Here is a 19,783-nt window from a genome sequence, read left to right on the forward strand (position 1 = left end):
GTTTACAGAGCTTTGAGCTGATAGAGTAATGTGGAGAGGTGGTTTACACATGTTTGATACGCTTCACACTGAACCAAGTTGCACTCTGGGATCAAAGACCACCATATTGAAAGAAAGACACAAAAACAGTAAAACCAGTGTTTGCAAAAACCTCTTAAAGTCACACAGTTCCTGGACACCAACAAAAGGAATGCACATCAGCTGTAGGAGACATAACATTTAACAAAAATACACCCAAGGAAACACAGAAGAGGCTCTGTCTTAGCTTTGCTACCTCTGGTGCTGATCAATTAAGAGATAAAAATGTAAAGATAAACATGACAGTTTAGGATGTGATGTGTTTCCCAGTGACAGAAAATTTGGTTTTAAGTTAATTTCTTTGATTGTTTTTCAGTACAGTGACCCACAATTCACAAAGATACCATTAAGGCACAGATGAAAAGGAAAAGATAGACTGCATCAAGCAGCAGAAATGGTAAATAGACAACATTCCAGCATTAAAAATGCTTTTCAACCATAATATTGCTATCCAGGCTGAAAATTACCACCAGTGTGTGTTAAATGTCTTAACCAAGGGAACTTCAGCACATGGACTGGGGTGACCAGAGATTGACCCACCAAAATTCTGATTGGCTCCACCTCCTAAACCCCAATTTAACGAGTCCAGAGAGAGCTGAAATCTGCTTTTACAAAGGGGAAATTTTGTAGACAAAAAGTCTGAACACATATGTCATTTTTCTATTGTGTTACAGTTCATCTGTACAGAGTCAACTCTTCTCCGCTTTGTTTGTCCACTGCAGATAGTATCCTTCTTGATGTGCAGGATCAGCAGTTTACCACTGTTCAGTGTTCATTTCACTGTTCTGAGACACTGCAGTGCTGTAGAAATGGGACACTAAATACTGTTTCTTTGAAAGTGTGCAGAGGGTGTTTGACATATTTTTAAAAATTCACCTCTGGTCTGAGGAGAAACAAAGCATCATGTGTTAGTTTGTCTAGCACATGATGCAGCCCATTTATGGAGGTTTGATTATTTACAACTGAGAGAGCAGACCCATTTTTCTGCTCTTGCTGCTGTCAAGAAAGGTCACTGGATACCATAAAATATTTTAAATATATATTCTTGGTTTATAAATGGTACCAGGACTTGTAATTTACGTAAACGGACATTCTTTTGGTGAAATGTGAACACATATGATAATATCTGTATCTTATGTTTTATCATTTTTGCAATCTATAATTGCAGTTTTGTAAACTGTGGGTGCAGATTTCCAGATTTGTGTGTGGGTGTGTTGTGTTGTGTTGTGGGTGTGTGTGTGTGTGTGTGTTTGCAACAACATCATAAATCTATTCCTTATTTCAGCAGCTCTGCACCTTCCTCATCTCTGTTAAAATGATTTGCTGGAGAGATCCAGAGGCAAGGCCAGAGGGGGAACACAGACCCACTCTTAATCTATTTGGCCACCCTTGCATAATAAAGTTATCAAACTCCCATCTGCTCCAGGTGTTCAGACTCTGACAAAAGATTCAAATTAAGCAGCCAAAACCAGGTCATCGCTGCTCTGATACAGACAGGATACTGTATGTTTGGTGATGTGTAGTTATCATCACATGCGGTAGCAGGTCGTTTCATCCCTCTCGCCGTCTCACTGATATCCCTTAGCACAGCCTCTTTAAGTGGGCTGCAAGAAGAAATCAAACAATCTTTAAGGATGGATGATCAGTCTTTACATCTGGGTGCTTTTCTTAACTATCTTTCACAATAATGAGACTCCACTTTCCTCCTCATCTGACAGAGCTATCCTCCACTGCAGTTGGTGTTGAAGCCCAGCTCAGACTATTCCAGTCTGCGAACAGCCTGCTGCAGATTCCTCCAATCCCTCTTCATAGTCATCTTATCCCAGTCCTCCTCACCATCCCAAAGCTCTGGCAGTCACCGGCTGCACAGCAAATGTCCACTGAATCCAGAGCGTCTCCAGTAATGTGTTTAGCAAGCTGATCGCAAATATCACGGTTCACTGGGGAAGCCTTTTCTCACCTGGTTTTCAGGGAGCGTTCCTCTGAAAGTAAAGAACTTATTTTTGCAAAACTTCTGATTCATTTTCTCATTTTCTCTTTTTGAGGTGAACTCTGCCCTTTTTAAAGCATCTCTTTCTTTAGTTATCTCTTTCACTCTCATTTCAAACATTAGTGTTCACACTTCATATATGAGGGCTTTGATCAGTTCTGTGTAATACACATCATCATGCAAGTCGTTTCACAGAGCCGGGGGCCACCATCATTACTATCAATCAAAATACAGTCCAGAGGAATGCAACATGCCAACACCCATCTGCATTTTTTTTCAATTATACATCAAAAACAAAGTCCTGTAGGCTTCAAAAGACGAGTGTGATTCTTTGGATAATTTGCTGTATCTGGACTCTAGCACTTAGGTGTCTCCCTGACGGCATTTGAGAGCTTAAGCTTAAACTCCAAACCTCCATATTCTGCTCCATCAGTCGCCCTCGTCCTGCTCTCCGTTGTGATGTGTTATGCCTGCCTGTGTTTGACGTCTTTCTTTCTTCTCATTTATTCTTTTGAAGTCAGGCTTTGTCAACAGTTTGAGCTCTCCTACACTTGTCATTAAGAGCAATGCTCCCCACCCCCTCCCCTGCAAGTCTTGTCTTCTCACCCAGGGGGAATATAAAACCTCACCCAGTGATTAGAGGCCTAAAAAGTGATATAGTGATGTGATGCAAGCTTATATTGTCATTGAGAAGGAAGGAAAACAGCAAGGTTTTCTTTTTCTTCTTCATTAGTGTCTAATACCATTTCCTGCTTATAGAAAGAGACTGCTCCTTTCATGTTACACTAATTAAAAGAGATTTCTAAATGAAAAAAAAGGAAAATACTGTAGCTTTGGAAAAGGATTAGCAAAAGCACCAAAGTTATTACGGTTGTGATTATCTGTTCTCTAAAATTGTATTTTAGCAATTAAGGTAATTAGACAAAACAAGAACAATGACTATCAATAATGATTACACAACATTTCAGTCTTGGAGGATTTATAATGCTGCTGGAGAAATGCACCACATTCTGCAAACTGGCAGAAACCTGTCTGAGAGCAGGAATAGCAGGGCCCAGAAGGGCAATAACTGCAGTTCACAGCAAGGTCACGACTAGCTCTAGATAAAGTATAGTCCAGCAGGTCACCACCACATATTACCAAACCCTTTCTGCATCTATTCACCAAACCTCACAGCCTTCAGCAACAAATAGAAGTTGTTCATTGCCAATAAACAGACTTGATGCAAGGTGCTAGCAGACAAGGTGCAACTCTTGACATTCAGATCACAGCCTGCAGGAGCTTCAATCAGTCACTCTGAAACTGTTTTGAGCTGACCGAACAAATGCAGAGAGTGGGCTCCTTCTCCTTGATTTCATCAAACAGCTGTAGGTGTCGTACAGCAGCAGGATCGATTTGCATTTTAAAATCAAGAGAGAGGCTGTGCTCAAATTGTGCATGTGGCAGGGAATTAATTATTTAAACCATCTGATGTGCCACTGTGATCTTACAGGGGTCTTATTAACCTAAATGCTGCTCTGCACAACAAATAGGTGATCGGTTGCACACAGAGCCTGTGTTAACACATTGAAACCGATGGGAAAAAAGCTGTTTGTCCATCACTACTGGAGTTATTGCTAAGATTAAAATTCTTCTTTTTCTGTTGTGTAAAAGAAAGATTATTTGAAGAAGTTTTCAGCTTTGCAGCTTGAATGTTTGTTGTGTCAAAACATTTCAGTTCATAGAGACGGGTGTTGGAACAGTTAACTGATGAGATTAAATGAGAAAGAAAGAGGGGAAGAGTGAGAGAATTACAATGAAATTATAAAAAAGGAGAACTATGGGCTGATTAGCCCAAGGGAAACAGACAAAAAGATCACTGGAAGAGAGCAGTGGTGTAGAAACTGAGGATGGAATTATTTTGGCAGTGTGTGAAAGCTGAAATTACAGAGGGAATAGACCTGCAGAAATAACTGTTACACTGTTACACTGCAACGTTTTTCCTGCCTGTTATTTTGTGTAACCAAAATTATTTTTATTATCATTATTATTTCCAAACTCTATTGTTCAGTATCAGACCCTAACCAAGTCTAAACCCAGAGTTCTAGTTGTGCCTAGAATGATGGGTAAACTCTTTATTTCTGCCCCATTTTTAAGCAGCCCAGCAAACAGACTTTGTGATAAACGGCACACTGTGACAAGTCAGTGCTCTTTTATAGTTGACTGACCCACAAATGGGCGTATTGTATGTCTTGTTAAATCCTCTTTTGCTTTACATATGGGAGGAAGGATCAGTATAACATGCATGCAAGGTTTATGCTCATTGAAACAAATGAAGCACTCAACACTGAGTCTAACTCAGCAGAATAACTGGGGCACACAGTTGTAGGAGGTTTAGTAACCTTTGAAAAAGGCTGAGAAAGAGATACCCGAATACCCTCAAAGCTTTTGCACTAGAATTTCTCTTGTACTTGCAAATTCTGAACCCTTTGATTGTCTTTGAAGCCAACAGGTTTGATTATTGCTGTATGGCTTTTGTTTAGTTTTATTTTTCTTTCTGTACAACTCACAGTGTAATCACTTTCACCTCAGCAACAGCAATCTTAGCTGATTTTTTTTTTTTATCTTTGCTGCTCTGGGTCTGTGAAGTTGTTAGCTGCAGGGAAGGATGTCAGAATTACATATCCAACATGCTTCTAATTTATCAACCCAACTGCTTCCCAGGTCACTGGACAGATGTCTCTTTCCAACTCCCAGAGCTCCCTCTAAATCTGGATAAAGACATCAATGCTGACACAACCTAAGCTCAGAGCAAACTGCATACTCATCCAAGATTTACATTAATTTTATCAACCTAGATTTTATTTATAGATTACATTGACTGTGTTAGTATTTATTACTTTTATCGCCTTGCAAAGCACTTTTGATGATTAGATGTCAAATATGCTGCAACTACTTCACTGCTGTTGCTTTTGATAAAAAAAATAATAATAATATTATTCAAATCAAACTAAATCAAACTTTATTTATAAAACACTTTTCATTCATAACAACAGCACAAAGTGTTTTACATAATATAAATACATAATGAAACATTATTATAGTATAGCACTTAACAGAAGCTAATTGCAGACTTATATTAGTCCTATGTTAGACTGAAAAGTTTCCTCCTGGGAGACAGCATGATCATCATGAAAGTATAAAAACAAGGTGGCTTTGGGAATCCCTGCTATGCAATATTTTGCAGATGGGGGGTATAATTAGTAGCCTTGTCTCAAGATATTGTTTAACCTAGATAAAGTTTTGTTTTTACTCTTGATTTGAGAATCCTGCTCGGTCTACAATCAGGCTTTACCCTCTACGACTGAAAGAATGATCCCACATTATTTGTTTTTAACTTTTATATAATTTTCATTGTTTTGGTTTTTTCTTAATAATGATAGCACAACCCCAGTTTAACTGTTGAAATCTGCCGATCCAGCTGTCTGTAAACAGAGACTGGACTGTTGTAAAAAAACAGAAATCACAAGCAGAGGGACTATGGTAAAGGTTGAAATGAAATAAACAGAAAGATCCAAATCAAATGTTTGTTTGCTTTTTTATTTATTTACCTTTTTTAAGAATTCAGCTGCTCAGCTAATATCGAGTAATTTCACTTGAAAACCAGCTATCATTCAATTCTAATTTGTAACTGATAAGAGCATGCACATATTGTTTCCAGTTATTTTTTGCTTTTTAATACCAGTGTGTGTATATGTAGAAAAAGTCAAGTGCATATTTTATGTGTGCATGTGTGTGTGTGTGTGTGTGTGTGTGTGTGTGTGTGTGTGTGTGTGTGTGTGTGTGTGTGTGTGTGTGTGTGTGTGTGTGTGTGCATCATTTATGTATTTGGCCCCAGGCTGGTTGTCCAGCTCTGCAGGAACCTGTCGCTTTCCTTTTTCTGTGGCAGCTCAATGGCTCTGCATCTTCTGAAAGTCAAATATTTTTCTTCATTGCCTGTAACTTGCATTTTATTTTTAGCCTGAAAAAGGATTTAGACAAAATAATGATAAAAAAATATATAAAATAATTACAACAGGTAGTGTTAGACACAGCTTCTCTAGTTGGAACTCAATCACCACCTTGTCCTTCTCTGTTTGGTTTAGAATGTCTCTACACCTGAAACCACCCGCCTGCAAAATTAGCAAGAAAAAAAGGCTGTTTTCACACTTTGCTGGGGTTTAATAACATCATAATTAATAACAATAATGGCCTAATTGACACAAGTTTTATAAACAGGAATTATCTTTTTAACGGTTAAAATATTTTCAGGTTGTAACTCTGTGTTTCGTGAATCATTCGGGAGGTCAGGGAATCAGGGATTCAAACTTTTTTTTTATACTTTTTCTGTGCGTGCTCCAGCAGGAATTGTCAAGCCTGAGCTCTGCCTGCAGCTCTCTCTCTCTCTCTCTCTCTCTCTCTCTATCTCTCTCTCTCGCCCAGTGGCTGTCAGCAGCAGTGTCTCCCTGCCAAGCCACAGCACGCTGAAGCAGGCGCATGAGCGTACCAGTTACAACCTCCACACACACAAACAGGATCACTTAACTACTTAAACCAGAAAAGAAAAGGGTTGGATACGATCGCGTTCATCTGACACTGAATCAACTAAATCCTTAAAACGTCTGCTTCATTTTAAAGCATAACATGAACATAATAGATCCCTCTCTTAAAACACTCATACATTCTGTCCTTTGTTGCGGAAAATTGACCGTATAATTATCACCTGAGGTGGATTTGCTTACTCATCTCCTCTGCGGATAAATGAGAGCACACACCGTTGCACACCTTGTGCTCATCAGTTACCCGAGTGAGGCAGGTGGTGCTGGATAGTCAGTGTGCGTGCCCTCCCCATAGCAGTATGTTCTGGCATCCTCCCCTGCCATACTTCTGCTGCCTACGCACACAAGTGTTGCAGATGGGCTCTGGGGTGGCATGAAGCCGAATACTCCTTTACAGTCTTCCGCTGAATGAAAACACACTTTCACTGTGAAACATTTAAAACCTACAGTGACAAGGTCAAAGAACAGAGAGGTGAAGTTACTGTCCTGTCAACCATTCCTTTGACTGACATAAACTACTGATTTATCAAACAAACATTTCTCCTAAATGAGTGGACTTGCAGCTTTTCTCTGTTATATCATTGTTTAATACACTCGGGAGCTCAACTGTTGTCTCAGTACTGGCTTTTTTAAATTAAATTTATTTTTGCTATTTTCTGAAAAAACTATTCTATAAAATCATCAGTAGTTTATTTAATGATGACAATCACCACGAACCTCCACCTTTCAGTGTGTAAAGCCACCATTTTAACATTATGGAAATGGAAACTAAGACCTAGGCCTCATACAAGGTTGTAAATTTTCAACTTCAGTTTTTACAGGATCAATCAGGTCCAGTTAATCTTTCTCTAGATTGAAACAGCAATAATTTATTAACCCATTAAGACCTGTTGTGAGTATTTCTGTCTGTGGTTGTTGTGGGTTGGGAGGATTTGAATTATTTACCAATTATTTACCTCGATTAATATGTAGGTATGCAGAAAACCGCTTAGAATGACAACAGAAAGGGGAAAGTCATGTTTTTTTCTGAAAACTGAAGGCGATATTAGGAAAAAATTAAGAGGATACAGAATAATTATTTTAAGTGTGTAATAACTAATAACATAGAGAGAAAACTGGCACTGAGAGCCCAGAGTTCAAACCAACATGAGTAAATGGCCTGAATGTTTTCAAACCAAAACTGTGCTGTTGTTGTTTTCTGTGTGTGAAACTAAAAGAGAAACTTTCTCTTTTTTGCCACTTATTTAAATTAGTGACACTTCAGTTTATCTTTTATTGATTTATTTTATAAATTCAGATTTTTATTTGCCTGTATTTTTTCCACCCCCTCTCTCCTGTCAAATTAGTGACTTTTATTTCCTTCAAATGAAGTGCCACATAGATCTTTTAAAAAGTGTGGAGTTTATGAAGTTAGTTTAAGTGAAAATTTCAGCAAGTAAAGCATCTCCATGGCTACAAAGGGAACAGGTTGAGTAAAATGTTGTGTTTTGTAATCTAAATGAGCTCACCCATTAAACTGTGTCTACAACTATTTCCATAGCCTGTGCACACAATTACTATATTATCTGGAGACCACACTGTGAATTCTTTTTACAATCTGTGCAAGACAGCACAATTTCAGCTTTATGCAAGCACCAATAGACAGAGAATAACATGTGACAAAAGTCTGTATTAGAATCAGGAGATCAGTGAGAAGGAAAGATGCAGTTCATGGTGGTTGCCCTTAGACCCCTGGAAAACCCAGGAACCCTGAGGAGATACATCATTATTGCTGTGTTTATTAGGTCTACAGTCCTCTAGGTCACAGGACATTTAGATATGGCATCACTTACACTGTGATGTCTCCCTCCATCCTGACAGTTCCTAAGGTTTCATACAGTAAGTTATGTGAGTAGTGAGACATGACTACCATGTGATCTCAGGAATTATATGACACTAATGACACCTTTACAGTATTTAGGCTAAATTTACCATATAAATACACATTCCGTTTTGCAATGTAGTACATTCGTCTTTGCTCCTGCAATTCTCCAAAATACTTGAAAACTAGAGGCTGCACAGTGGTGTGGTGGTCAGCACTCCGGCCTCAGCTGGAGGAAGGTTTGAATAGTGGCGTTTTTCTGTGTGGGGTTTGCATGTTCTCATCGTCTGATTGATCACTCTAAATTCTCCTTAGGAGTGAGTGTGAATGGTTGCTTGTCTTTTCTGTGTTGGCCCTGTGATGGACTGGCGACCTGTCTGGTCTGTACCCTGCCGCTCACCTGCTAAATGCTGGGTCGCGGGTTAGGCTCCAGCTTCCCCAAGACCCTTAATTGGACAAAGCAGTATAGATAAATGGATGGACGTATAGATGGATGGATGGATGAAAAATATTTCCAGACAGAATAAACAATTAACAAAATAAAGTAAAAAAAAAAAAGTCAATACATATTCAGCACAGACAGATCAACATCTATGGAATTAATCAACTTAATGGAAGAAATCACAGATTGTAAAGACATAAAAAAAAAAAAAAAAAAGCAGTAGGAGTATTCTTGGACCTTAAAAAGCCTTTGAAAAGTTCAATTATAGCACACTGTTAACTAAACTTGAATGGTATGGGATAAGGTTAGGGATAAGGCTGTTTAAAGAACAGGCAACAGTGTTTGCAAATAGGTGAATATAAATCAGAAAACACAGAAATCATGGGGGTCAGTAATAGTCCAAAGTTATTTATAATATATATCAATGACATGCAGAGTATCAAAATTACTGAAATTTGTGTTGGTCTGGGGAGAATTTGCAGCAGATTTTGAAAATGGTGACAGAAATAAACAAACTGAAAATGTGGTTTGATATAAATAAATTATCATTAAATCTAAGCAAAACAAAACTTATACTGTCTGAGAGGAATAATAGAATCACATGTATAATTAATAACTGATAATACACAAACAGAAAGAGTACATGCGATGACATTTCTTGGTGTGATCCTGGACCGTAACATCTACTGGAAACCTGAGCCGTGTAAGAGCAAAGCTGGAAGAATGCACTGCAATTCTTGGAAAAATAAGTCACATTATGGATATGCAGCTGCATGAATGAGCCATGCAGCTTTTCCTTGTTCCACTGCCCTGCACGTTTTAGTGGTAACTAGGGCTGTGGATCTTCACTTGTCTCATGATTCAATTCGATTATGATCATCTTGTCAACAATTGAATTCAACAAAGCATCACTATGTGACATGTTGCATCCTCAGTTTTCTTTATCACTGCTCAATGATTCTTTCTTAATGAATACACGCAGTCAGATAAATATGAACTCTGTTTATTATTAATCATTTCATAAATCAATTTGAATGTCCTGATATTGACAAATATCTTAGACATGTAAACAATGATGTTACTTTCAACTTCATTATTGAATCTTATTTTTCCAACTGTCTGAAAATTTAGAAATATCATTATAATGTGACGTTTTTTTCAAAAATTGTAAAGCAGCCATCCAATGGCGAGAGTTGGTGCAGTAAATCAGTGTGTTTTGTCCCTACAGTGTATCCGTAGTCAGATGTTTTTCATGTTCTTCATTGTGGCCAGAAAACGTTTGCCTGTAAGTTTTCTAGACAGTTTATAATTGAACACAGAGAATATTGTTGACGTAAACAATTTTGTTGATGGACAAAGTTGTTTTAATCCCTTTAGTCCATTCACGCATGACATTGCTAGCTTGCCAATGATATTTTCCACAGACGTTAGCCTTAAGCTAACTTAAGTTTTTTGTACATTTTCATGTGAAATGTTACGTTATTTTCCTGAGACAATGAATGTATGTCCAGTGAGATACTGATGTATTTTTTGTTTGTTTGCAAAGTTTTACAGTTTTCCTAAATGAAGGTTTCAGAACGGATTCAGCCTCGGATGTGCTGAGCTGTTGCAGCAGGCTAGATCACACCACACACACACCAGCGGCGGCAGAATAAATACATTAGATTATTTAAAATCGATTATGTTTTGTTGCTGCATTGATGCAGAATCGTCCGCATTGCCATGCATTGTAGAAAAGATTAAATTCAACACCCCTAGTGGTAACCCTACTTTAACACACCTTAAAGAAATGAATGGCTCCTTAACAGACTTGTAAAGAACTTGATGAGAAAGTTCATTAAAGGCTGAATAATTAGGATTTCTTTCCTTAAAAATAATTTAAAATGTTCTCAATTGCTGCGAGGGATGAGAGGAAGCTTCCCTATAAACAATCTGTCTCCTACATCCACAATGTCTTTGTCAAGTTTTTATCCTTTTAGGAAAAATGCTCTGTGTTTTTCTCTTTCAACTGCAGTTCTGATTTGAAACACTTGGTGTCAATGCTACTTATTTTGCCTTTAATCTGAATCAGGTGTATTGGGGTAGAAACACATCAGTGGGTCCTAAGCATCCGAATTGAGAAACACTGACTTAAAAAATAAAATAGCAAACACTGAAGTTCTACCCTTTATTGTATGTACTAACTAAAATATCAATGCTCTAATTGCAATATTTGTTTGGCTGCATCAGTAGCTAAAACTGAATTTATTTGGAAGGTTTTTATACTTTACATTTGTCTATAATTCACCGACAGGTTTGTAAATGACAGAGATGGTAATCTGCACTAGAATTGGAAATATAAATGCACTGAGTCTTAGAGGATTGATGATGATATGAATGAATGACCCCTGCAGCTTTGCCTCTTGCAGTCAGGTTCTTGATAAAGGAGAAGTGGCAGTCGGGCATGAATGCCATCAGGACAGAGCTTCAGCTGATCTGATCTGGCTCATATTCATTCACCTGGGTGTTATTAACTGTGCCAGATTTATGAAGAGAAAAAGGAGAATGAACCTTTTTACCTCTGGTTCTCTCAAAGATTTTAGTACTCAAGAATGACTCTGACAGTTCTCATTATGACACTAACTGTGATTTGGTGCACTGCTGAGCCTTGATCAAACAGAAATTCACTCAAAAAGCCAGTTTTGTAAATTACGAGTCTAGCACTTCAGTTGTATTTTCAAGACCAGCAGCTTTATATTTTGTGCATGACAAGTGCAAAGTAGGTAAAGGTCAGACTTGTCAAATTCACACAACACACAGTTTGAGAACGAAGAGATGAGTTACATAGACCCATTGACCTGTCAGCCTTAAATGTGTTTATCCACAGGGCAAGTGTCAGGATGAACCAATATCAACATTAGCTCTCTAAAGGACAGAAAGGTGTTTCAGATTCAGATCAGTGATGCCCCAGTACTTTAACTCCATTCAGCATCATCTACCAACAGGCCATGTTATGGCGATTTAGTGCTCCTTTATCAGTTCTTCTGCTTCAGCAAACGTCTAAAACGGGATTAAGCAGAGATGTGGAACCTACAACTGCTAATGCTACGGTCCTTTGGGAATATGCTGGCAATGAGAGGAGCAGCATTGCTGCAGGGTAGGATTACTGAACAAAGAGATGGAGGGATATGGCATGAAGTGTAAGAGCCCCCCTCCACCTCTTTTATCTTGACATCCAAACCTTTAAATGCCTCCCATTGCATCAAATTTATCATGGTTGGGAAGCATCCCTCACTTGTTTCCATCTCTCATGTCGGTGGCGTATTGTTTGCAGCTGGATGAGTTAGTGCTGAGGGCTGCAGCAGATCTACTTCGGTTGAGCAGTGAGAGGAGAAAGAGGTGCTTTCATTCATCAATGGGGAGCACAGTGCAGTTGAGGCAGTAAGGGTAAAGTAGATAAATGGCTAATAACCTCAAGGAATGAGATGATTCATCACTTCCTCATATTAAGTTCATTTAAGGACTGCCTGTGGAGATACATCAGTGTCTCCTATATACCCAGATCATCTTGTTTGTTGCAATATGGACTGTAAAGTGTTGTCATAGGAAACATAGTGAAATAAAGATTAAGAAAAGAAAGGCTTCAGTTTGCAATCAGCCAGAAAAACTATGGCCTTGAGCTGTAAGCACCATTGCTATTTGAAGTTTTGAAGAATTTTACCTAACAGCTATAAGCATGGTTTGCTTTTCAGAAAAAGATTAAATGTAAAAGAGGAAAACCTTTAGGCTGCTTGTGTGCTGCTTTCATGGCATCGCCCCTGGATTCCCTCACCTCTCTGAAAACTGCACGGAGGACTATAACTCAGACTGAAAAATAGAAACCGAATGCTATGAGAACATACAATAAATCCACTGAAGTGTAAAGCTCACAGTATAAACTTCTGATTTGTGATCTTTTTGGCAAGAAATGTAAAACCATGTGTTGTCCAGCTGTGCAACCCTTTTTACCTGTTTTCTCCTTTTCTTTTTAAGGCTATTTTGAAGACACAAAGCCAATGACTAGCTGTGATGTTGTTGTTAATAACGCTCTGATAAATAGATTGATCACTTAATATCCACCCTATTTGATTATCAGGTGCCACAGCAACCTGTTGTATGACACGCGACTGAATCCAAGGAACAAACAATTGCATAGAGTCTCTCCTAACCACGGCTTAAGCTCCCCCACGCATCCATTCATGTGAGGACGTGTAGTCCTGACTGCTTCCACACAATGCTGTTTCTACTGCCAGTGGACACCGAGCTGTGAGGCTGGGCCAGAGACGAGCCATCGCTAGGCAACAGGCAGGAGGGAATCTGCAGCACAGCACAGACTCTGTTACTGCTGCTGCTCGGGCTGCATGGCCTCATGACAGATAACGGTCTTTGGAGGGGAAAAAAAAAGAGGAAAAAAACAAAGGGTCACATTCAGATTATTCCTCCACCACCTTCATGGCGCTGTAAATAAAGCAGAATTAATGCAGTGTGTTTACAGCATGCCACTGCATTCAGTTCTCACAGGATGAAAGCAGGAATTAAACGAGTTGGATGAAAATGTCAGAGGTGTCACAGTTCTGATAAAATTCTACCAGGATTAAACTTAATTCTTTATGTGAAATTTTCTGTTTTTTCTGGCTGTGTAAACGCAGTTTTTGAGCATTGCTTTAAGGACTCCAGTGAGTTATTTTAACATTATCCATCTTATGTTGTTTAATAAAAACATCCAAAACAAATTGACAATGAAGGGCTCTTTTACTTATGACTTTCTAATGTTATAAATCACCGGTTTGTGATTTAACTTGGATGCAGGGAAGGACTGGACATTGGCATACTAGGCATTTTTCAGGTGGGCTGACAGATTATTTATTGGTATGACTGGTCCATAAAATTCACTAGAAAAGCAGCCCAACTAACACTGGGCCGGCTCGCTTCAATTTTTTTAACATCTTCCCCTCTTCTGGTCGACCCTGCAGATGAATTACAGATTAATCTGGTTTGTGTTGCTGTCCTTCTGTCAAGTCCTTGTCTGGAAAGTTTATTTTTTATTGATTAGCAGTTTTTATTTGATCTCATCTAATATTATCCTTGTTTGTTATGATGAAATTTTTGTTACTTTTGTTTTTCCTGTAGGTCTGGATTTTCATGTTTTAATACTACTCAATGCTTTTATATCAGAATAATTTTACAGAAGGCACTTTGAGTCAACTTCTTGTTTTAACTTGACTATATAATAAAGGGGATTTGATTTATGCATTGGAAACTGTTATCAAAGGACAACTGGTGTTTTCTCCCAGTCAACAAATTTTCATACAAAAACTTGATCCTCACACTGGTCCCAGGTCCTCGTGTGCATCAGCTCCTACATAGCCCAGCAAGCATTAAGAACAAGAAGACAGGACGTTTGTTTAGTCGTTACATGAACATGAGGACTGTAGTTTCTTTTGTTGCCCTCAACATTCAGTAAAGCTGAAATTAATTACCAACAAATGCACTATTTGCTTCTCCAGTAGAGTTTCTCAGTGGCAGGTAGAAATCATTTAAGGTTTCTTAACATATTAATACAATATCAATAACGAATGTAGCTTCAGTGACGTTACCACCTGGTTTGTGGACTGCAGTACTGATTTCTTAATCCATGCTAGGGATGTATTTGTGGAACCTGAGGACACTGCACAATGGTTTAGTGATGACACCTTACCACTTGGTTCAAGTTCGCTGAGTCATAATGGTGCCTGACATGAATTCTTACTTAACATTAATAGTAAAGATTTGCAAACAAGGAGCCACTTTGGAAGTCAGCATCAAGGTGGTCATTCCAAGGAATTGCAGCTTCTGGCACACAGATGTCTGGTTGGAAATATGAGTCACATTTTTGTGCATTCATTCAAGAAACTTTACTGGTCTGTCAAAATCTGATGGGATGTTTCAAGAGCTTTGCTCGAGGCATCCGATTTCCAGTTTGTCCAGTCTTGTACATTTGATATTAAAAAGGTTTTAACTGTTTCATCATAAATGGACGTAGCAACCTCAGTGTCACCCACTGGTTTATAAAATGACATTTTAAGGCCTCAAATTCTTTGAAGCTGTTTGTTTAGATCTTATTGAAATAAACAACCGTGCTTAAACAGCAGGGTGGAGCTGCAAAGACATTTGGTGGACAAACATCTGTCAGTTAATTTACTAAAAGATAACCAGCACATGGGCCAGAATGAGTGAATTCAGCTTTTGCTACCTTGAGAAAAATAAACTTGAGTTTTTGAATGGCAGTGTAATATAAAAAGAGATGCTTAGTCACTTTGCACTTTTAGATCATGCTTTAATACAGTCTGTGCCTTGGACTCAAGGATGGACTGATTAGATTTTAGAGGTTAAATGCTCATGTACCCTCAAAAACATGCTGTAAGCCATAACTCCTGAATCTATTCTCCATGACAGCATCTCACATAAAAGTCTGAAATGAAAAATATTAACAGATGACTTCACTGTGATGTCTTGATGTTCAGAAAACACGTCTCTGACCCTTTAACACCTTAATTCAGAATCAAAAGGTAACAATGTGAAAGCCACTGTCATGGAATTAAAATGATCTTGCAAAGTGTGGTGACTGTGAATAATTTAAATGACTTTTCTGCAGCATCCCAGTTTGAACAACCGTCTTCTGTCATGACTGTTCTTCCAACTTAACTTTACAATCCAAGTTTGAATTTTATTTAATTCATTTAAAGTCTTCAGTGGGATATGAATGAGTCTGGACAGGCATGGATGTAAAGAATGGCAGAGGCAAACAACCTCAAGGCCGTTATCTGCAGATTTTCTGTCTTGGTGACAGGTGCCATGTCATGGTTATGATGGTGTCGTGTCAGTCTTCCATCTCTTCAAATACCACACAAACATACAATCTGTTGACTGGAGCGTAACAGCATGAGAGTCTTTTAAAGGAAGCTGTGATAACTTTGGAGGAGGAAACCTGCACCATGATTGATGCTAAAATTATTCCTCTGCGGACGTATTAAACCAAATACTTTGCTTTATTGAACATATATGATGCCTTCACAGAGGTAACAAAAACAGACAACTGATATGCTTGAAATGAAAAAAGAAAAACCCACATTTTATTGCACTTAAGTTATAAGAAAATAAAATTCTAAGTGAATCAAACAAATACACAATCCCTTTCAGGTTTTTTTTTTTTTTTTTTTTTTGTCTGTTTTCTTTTTTTGCCAGGCAGTTTTACATGAACTGAACAAAAGAAAACACCTGCAACAAATCTGATTTCTCAAACCAGATCATAAATTAAAACAGACGAAAACAACAGGAGGAGATAGAGCAAGATTGTTTTCTTTTCTCTCTTTTTTTTAATATACAGTGTTATACCACTTTCACAGTTCAGCTTGAGTTGTGACTCTTGGAGATTGAGACGATTTTTGTTTTGGCTACAATGTTTCTGTTCACATTTGTTGCCTATGTGTTAATATTTTCTTCCCACTCGTGAGGCTGCAGTTGCCCCCCGGTGATTTTAACAGCAACACATGTAACACTAAGACTCTGCAGCTCGACCTGTCAGGTGATGATGGTCTCCTCTGTTGCTTTAGACATCTTTGAATGGAACAACAATCACACACAGATACGGACAGTTCTTTCATTCACGTGTTAAAATTGATACATCTGCTAGTTTGATTTTTTTCTTTCTTCCTTTTTTTTTTTTTTCGCCAGTCCACACAGCATTTGTACATTTCCCCAAAGAACAGCCTGAAAAAGCTTTGTCTCAAGGAATGTGTTTACAAGTTGCCCATTAACACGCTAACACACGCACTCATGCATTCACGCACACACACCAACAGTGTACATCCCCTTGTTTCCTCTCTGCAGGCGATCCCATCAGTATCTGTCGGACACACTTCCGCCTCTCAGCCTCGTAGAGGCACGTTTGGCTCAAGTTTCAGTGGCAAAAAATAAACCAAAACAAAAAAAAAAAAGAAAAAGAAGGAAATTATCTTGTCATGTTTTGTTACTTTAAGTCCAAACAAAGAGTTCAATTCGGAATTTCGCCTGGGACTAAAACGTCACAGCAAATATAAGTTCCATCTCTCTCTTTCTCTTTTTTTCCCCCATTCATCTAGCAGCATGAATACGGTTTGGCCACTCAGGAAAAACAATGGAGGGGAAGGGGAAGAGGGTATTAATCCGCAGCGCTTAGAGCAAAGAACCTTCCTCTTATCACAGCACTGGTATTGAGGAAACCACCTGAGCTGGACAGCACTGATGCTCATGTGAAGAAACAAATCCAAACCCAGGTTTAGAAAATGCAGGGAGGAACTAATAACTAATGTAAAAACAGCAAAACTAAACAAAAACAAACAAACAAAAAAAACCCATTGTGACAAAGACAGCATACCTAAACAGGGTGGGTTTCTAATACTGGAAAAGGAGAAAAAAACAAACAAAAAGAAAACCCCTTTCATATGATAAATCACAAAGATATTGAAATTCACAGTTGCGTTTGTGTGCGATGCTGTGGAGAAATCAAACCGAGTGAAGAACAATAAGAACGGAAATGGAGTGAAAAGAAATGAGCCTGATTACAGGCTGAACCCTCCAAACACTTCCTTTCTCTCCACTACATCGAGCAGCTCTTTAGGAGTAACTGTGTGTGAAAATTCACCTCTAACATCTCCAGCCTTCCCCAGTCTTTACCTACGCTCAATGTTTTTCCATTTTTGAGTTGGCTGCTTGAGTATTTATGTGTGTGTGTGTGTGTCTGTGGGTGCACACTGATGGGAAGGTGTGTGTGGGGGGGAGGGGTGGGGGACCTTTAAAAAATAATATATCTCTGTACATCTCGTAATCTGTCAGGCTTGAGCGAAAACAAGTCTCTGTGCGAAGATGACCCTGGACCAAAAAAAAGGGAGAGTCACTTCAGCAGAGTTCAGTCCCCCAACCAATCTAGGGATTGACCGGTTCTGCCCCCACCCGCCCCTATTACCATCCTGACCCCCCATGGCTCCACCTGACTCAGGTGGAAAGGGGTCAAAAGCAGGGGCTGAAGACATGAGGATCTGTGTCTTTGTCAGTAACATCTGCCCAAACAGGAGGACATGGGTGATACTAGCAGAGGACAGCAAAGCCCACTGTTTGTTGTTGTGGCCGTTGATTTTGCAAGTTTGGGTGAAGAGTTATGGGTGTTAGCCTTCTGGTTTCCAGGCACCTCATCTCCCATTCCCTCTCTTTTCCTTCCTCTCATCGGTTCGCTCACTTCGTCCTTTCCAAACATGTCTGCTTCTCACTTCATGTCCACGTCAAAGTCCAGCACCAGCAGCTTGGTTTCCTCTGTGCCGTTGCGGCTGCCTACTGCGCATACTAGTTTGGTGTTGGAGGCCCGGATGCGCCACACCACACCGCCACTGCCACCACTCTCCAGAGTCACCAGATTACGGATGAACTCGCCCGTCTTCAGGTCCCACAATTTAACAGTGCCATCGTCCGAGCTGGTGATGACAAAGTTCTTGTTGAACTGGAGGCACGTCACGGCACTCTGGTGCTTGTGGGGACCTGTAACAAGAAGAATCAGACAGAGGGATGATAATGATCCTGTTTCAGACCTTTTTTTCCAGACCTAGGCCACAGTTCCAGCAGATATTAGAGGTCAAGTAGGCCTAAGTGACACTAACTCACCAAATATAAGCATTGAGGCTTTAAAAGCTTTTGTGATAAAAGATTTCACTTCAATCACAAATAGAAAAAAAATAATTGAGTAGTAAACAGCAATGATATCCATGAAGCTCTACATTTAGTTCTTGGTTGGTTCTGAAGCAGATGTATATAACAAGCCTTTGCTGGGATCATGGAACAGTGCCTTTTTAGGAAGGAAGGTAGGAAAGAAAGAAAGAAAAAAGAAAGAAAGAAAGAAAGAAAAAGAGGCTTGTTTACACCAGAGTTATCTCTGTTTCCAGTGCAATTTAAAACCTCTTATCCCTCAAGCTTTTGTGACATGGTGAGTTTTCTGTTTTCTCCAGGCAGGCTTTAGGACGAGTAGCGGTACAATTAGCAGTCTCAGCTACACCTCCGTCAGGTCTGTTTGAGGGCAGATGTGGCTGTTTCTGCCTTTATTTGTGCCTTTAAATGAGCGTGTAATTGAGATTTCTTTAAATCTTAAATCCAACATCCAAATCACTTAGTCCTACACAAAACACAAGCAAAAAACCCAGTTTGGGCAAGTGAACTGTTTTGTTTTTTTTTACTATTTAGGTAGACAAAACAACAACAACAACAACAACAAAAAAAAAAAAAATTAATGTCTTTCAGAGAAAGATTTTACAATTTTATTTCTGTCTAGCATTAGTTCAAAGGCTGAGTTATTTACCCATGTATACAACAGTGAACTGCACCAACCCCCAACATGCCTGCCTCCCGTCTCCCTCGGCTCTCTGTTACCACAACAAAGAGCTCCATCATTACCTATACTCTCTTCAGATGACAGCTATGGCCTTGTTGTTGGACCATTGTCTTATCAAAACACACTAATGAATGGAAGAAATGTCCGCTGACCTAATTATATGACCTACAAAGTCCCCGACCCCCAGTCTACAAAACTCTCTCTTCAATGAGACAGACGCTCGCCCCCCCACCCGCCATGGCCCTCCCTCTCTCTTCAGGCTCTCACTGGGGCATCCTTTTGTTCAGCTGCTGTTTGTGTTGCTGTTTGAAGAACCAGCATGGAGGGATGTAGTTTGCTAATGAGCACATTTAGGGGTGGGGTACTAGTGGCTGCCTCTCCTATTCAGTAAAGGATTTCCAACTTCCTGTGAAACACTAAGCAG

At 39.1% G+C, this 19,783-nt stretch overlaps 1 protein-coding gene across 2 annotated transcripts in view; it reads right to left on the minus strand.

The window, feature by feature from the left end:
- Positions 1–15,973: 15,973 nt before the first annotated feature.
- Positions 15,974–19,783, minus strand: part of fbxw7 (F-box and WD repeat domain containing 7) — a 104,332-nt gene continuing 100,522 nt past the window's right edge. For both annotated transcript variants that reach the window (XM_041982861.1, XM_041982863.1), the window contains one exon: positions 15,974–18,515. In XM_041982861.1, coding sequence (XP_041838795.1) covers positions 18,247–18,515 — 269 coding nt within the window. In that variant the 3' untranslated portion in view covers positions 15,974–18,246. The remainder of the gene's footprint in view (positions 18,516–19,783) is intronic.

This window comes from Melanotaenia boesemani, chromosome 4 (assembly GCF_017639745.1).
Source record: "Melanotaenia boesemani isolate fMelBoe1 chromosome 4, fMelBoe1.pri, whole genome shotgun sequence".
NCBI lineage: Eukaryota > Metazoa > Chordata > Actinopteri > Atheriniformes > Melanotaeniidae > Melanotaenia > Melanotaenia boesemani.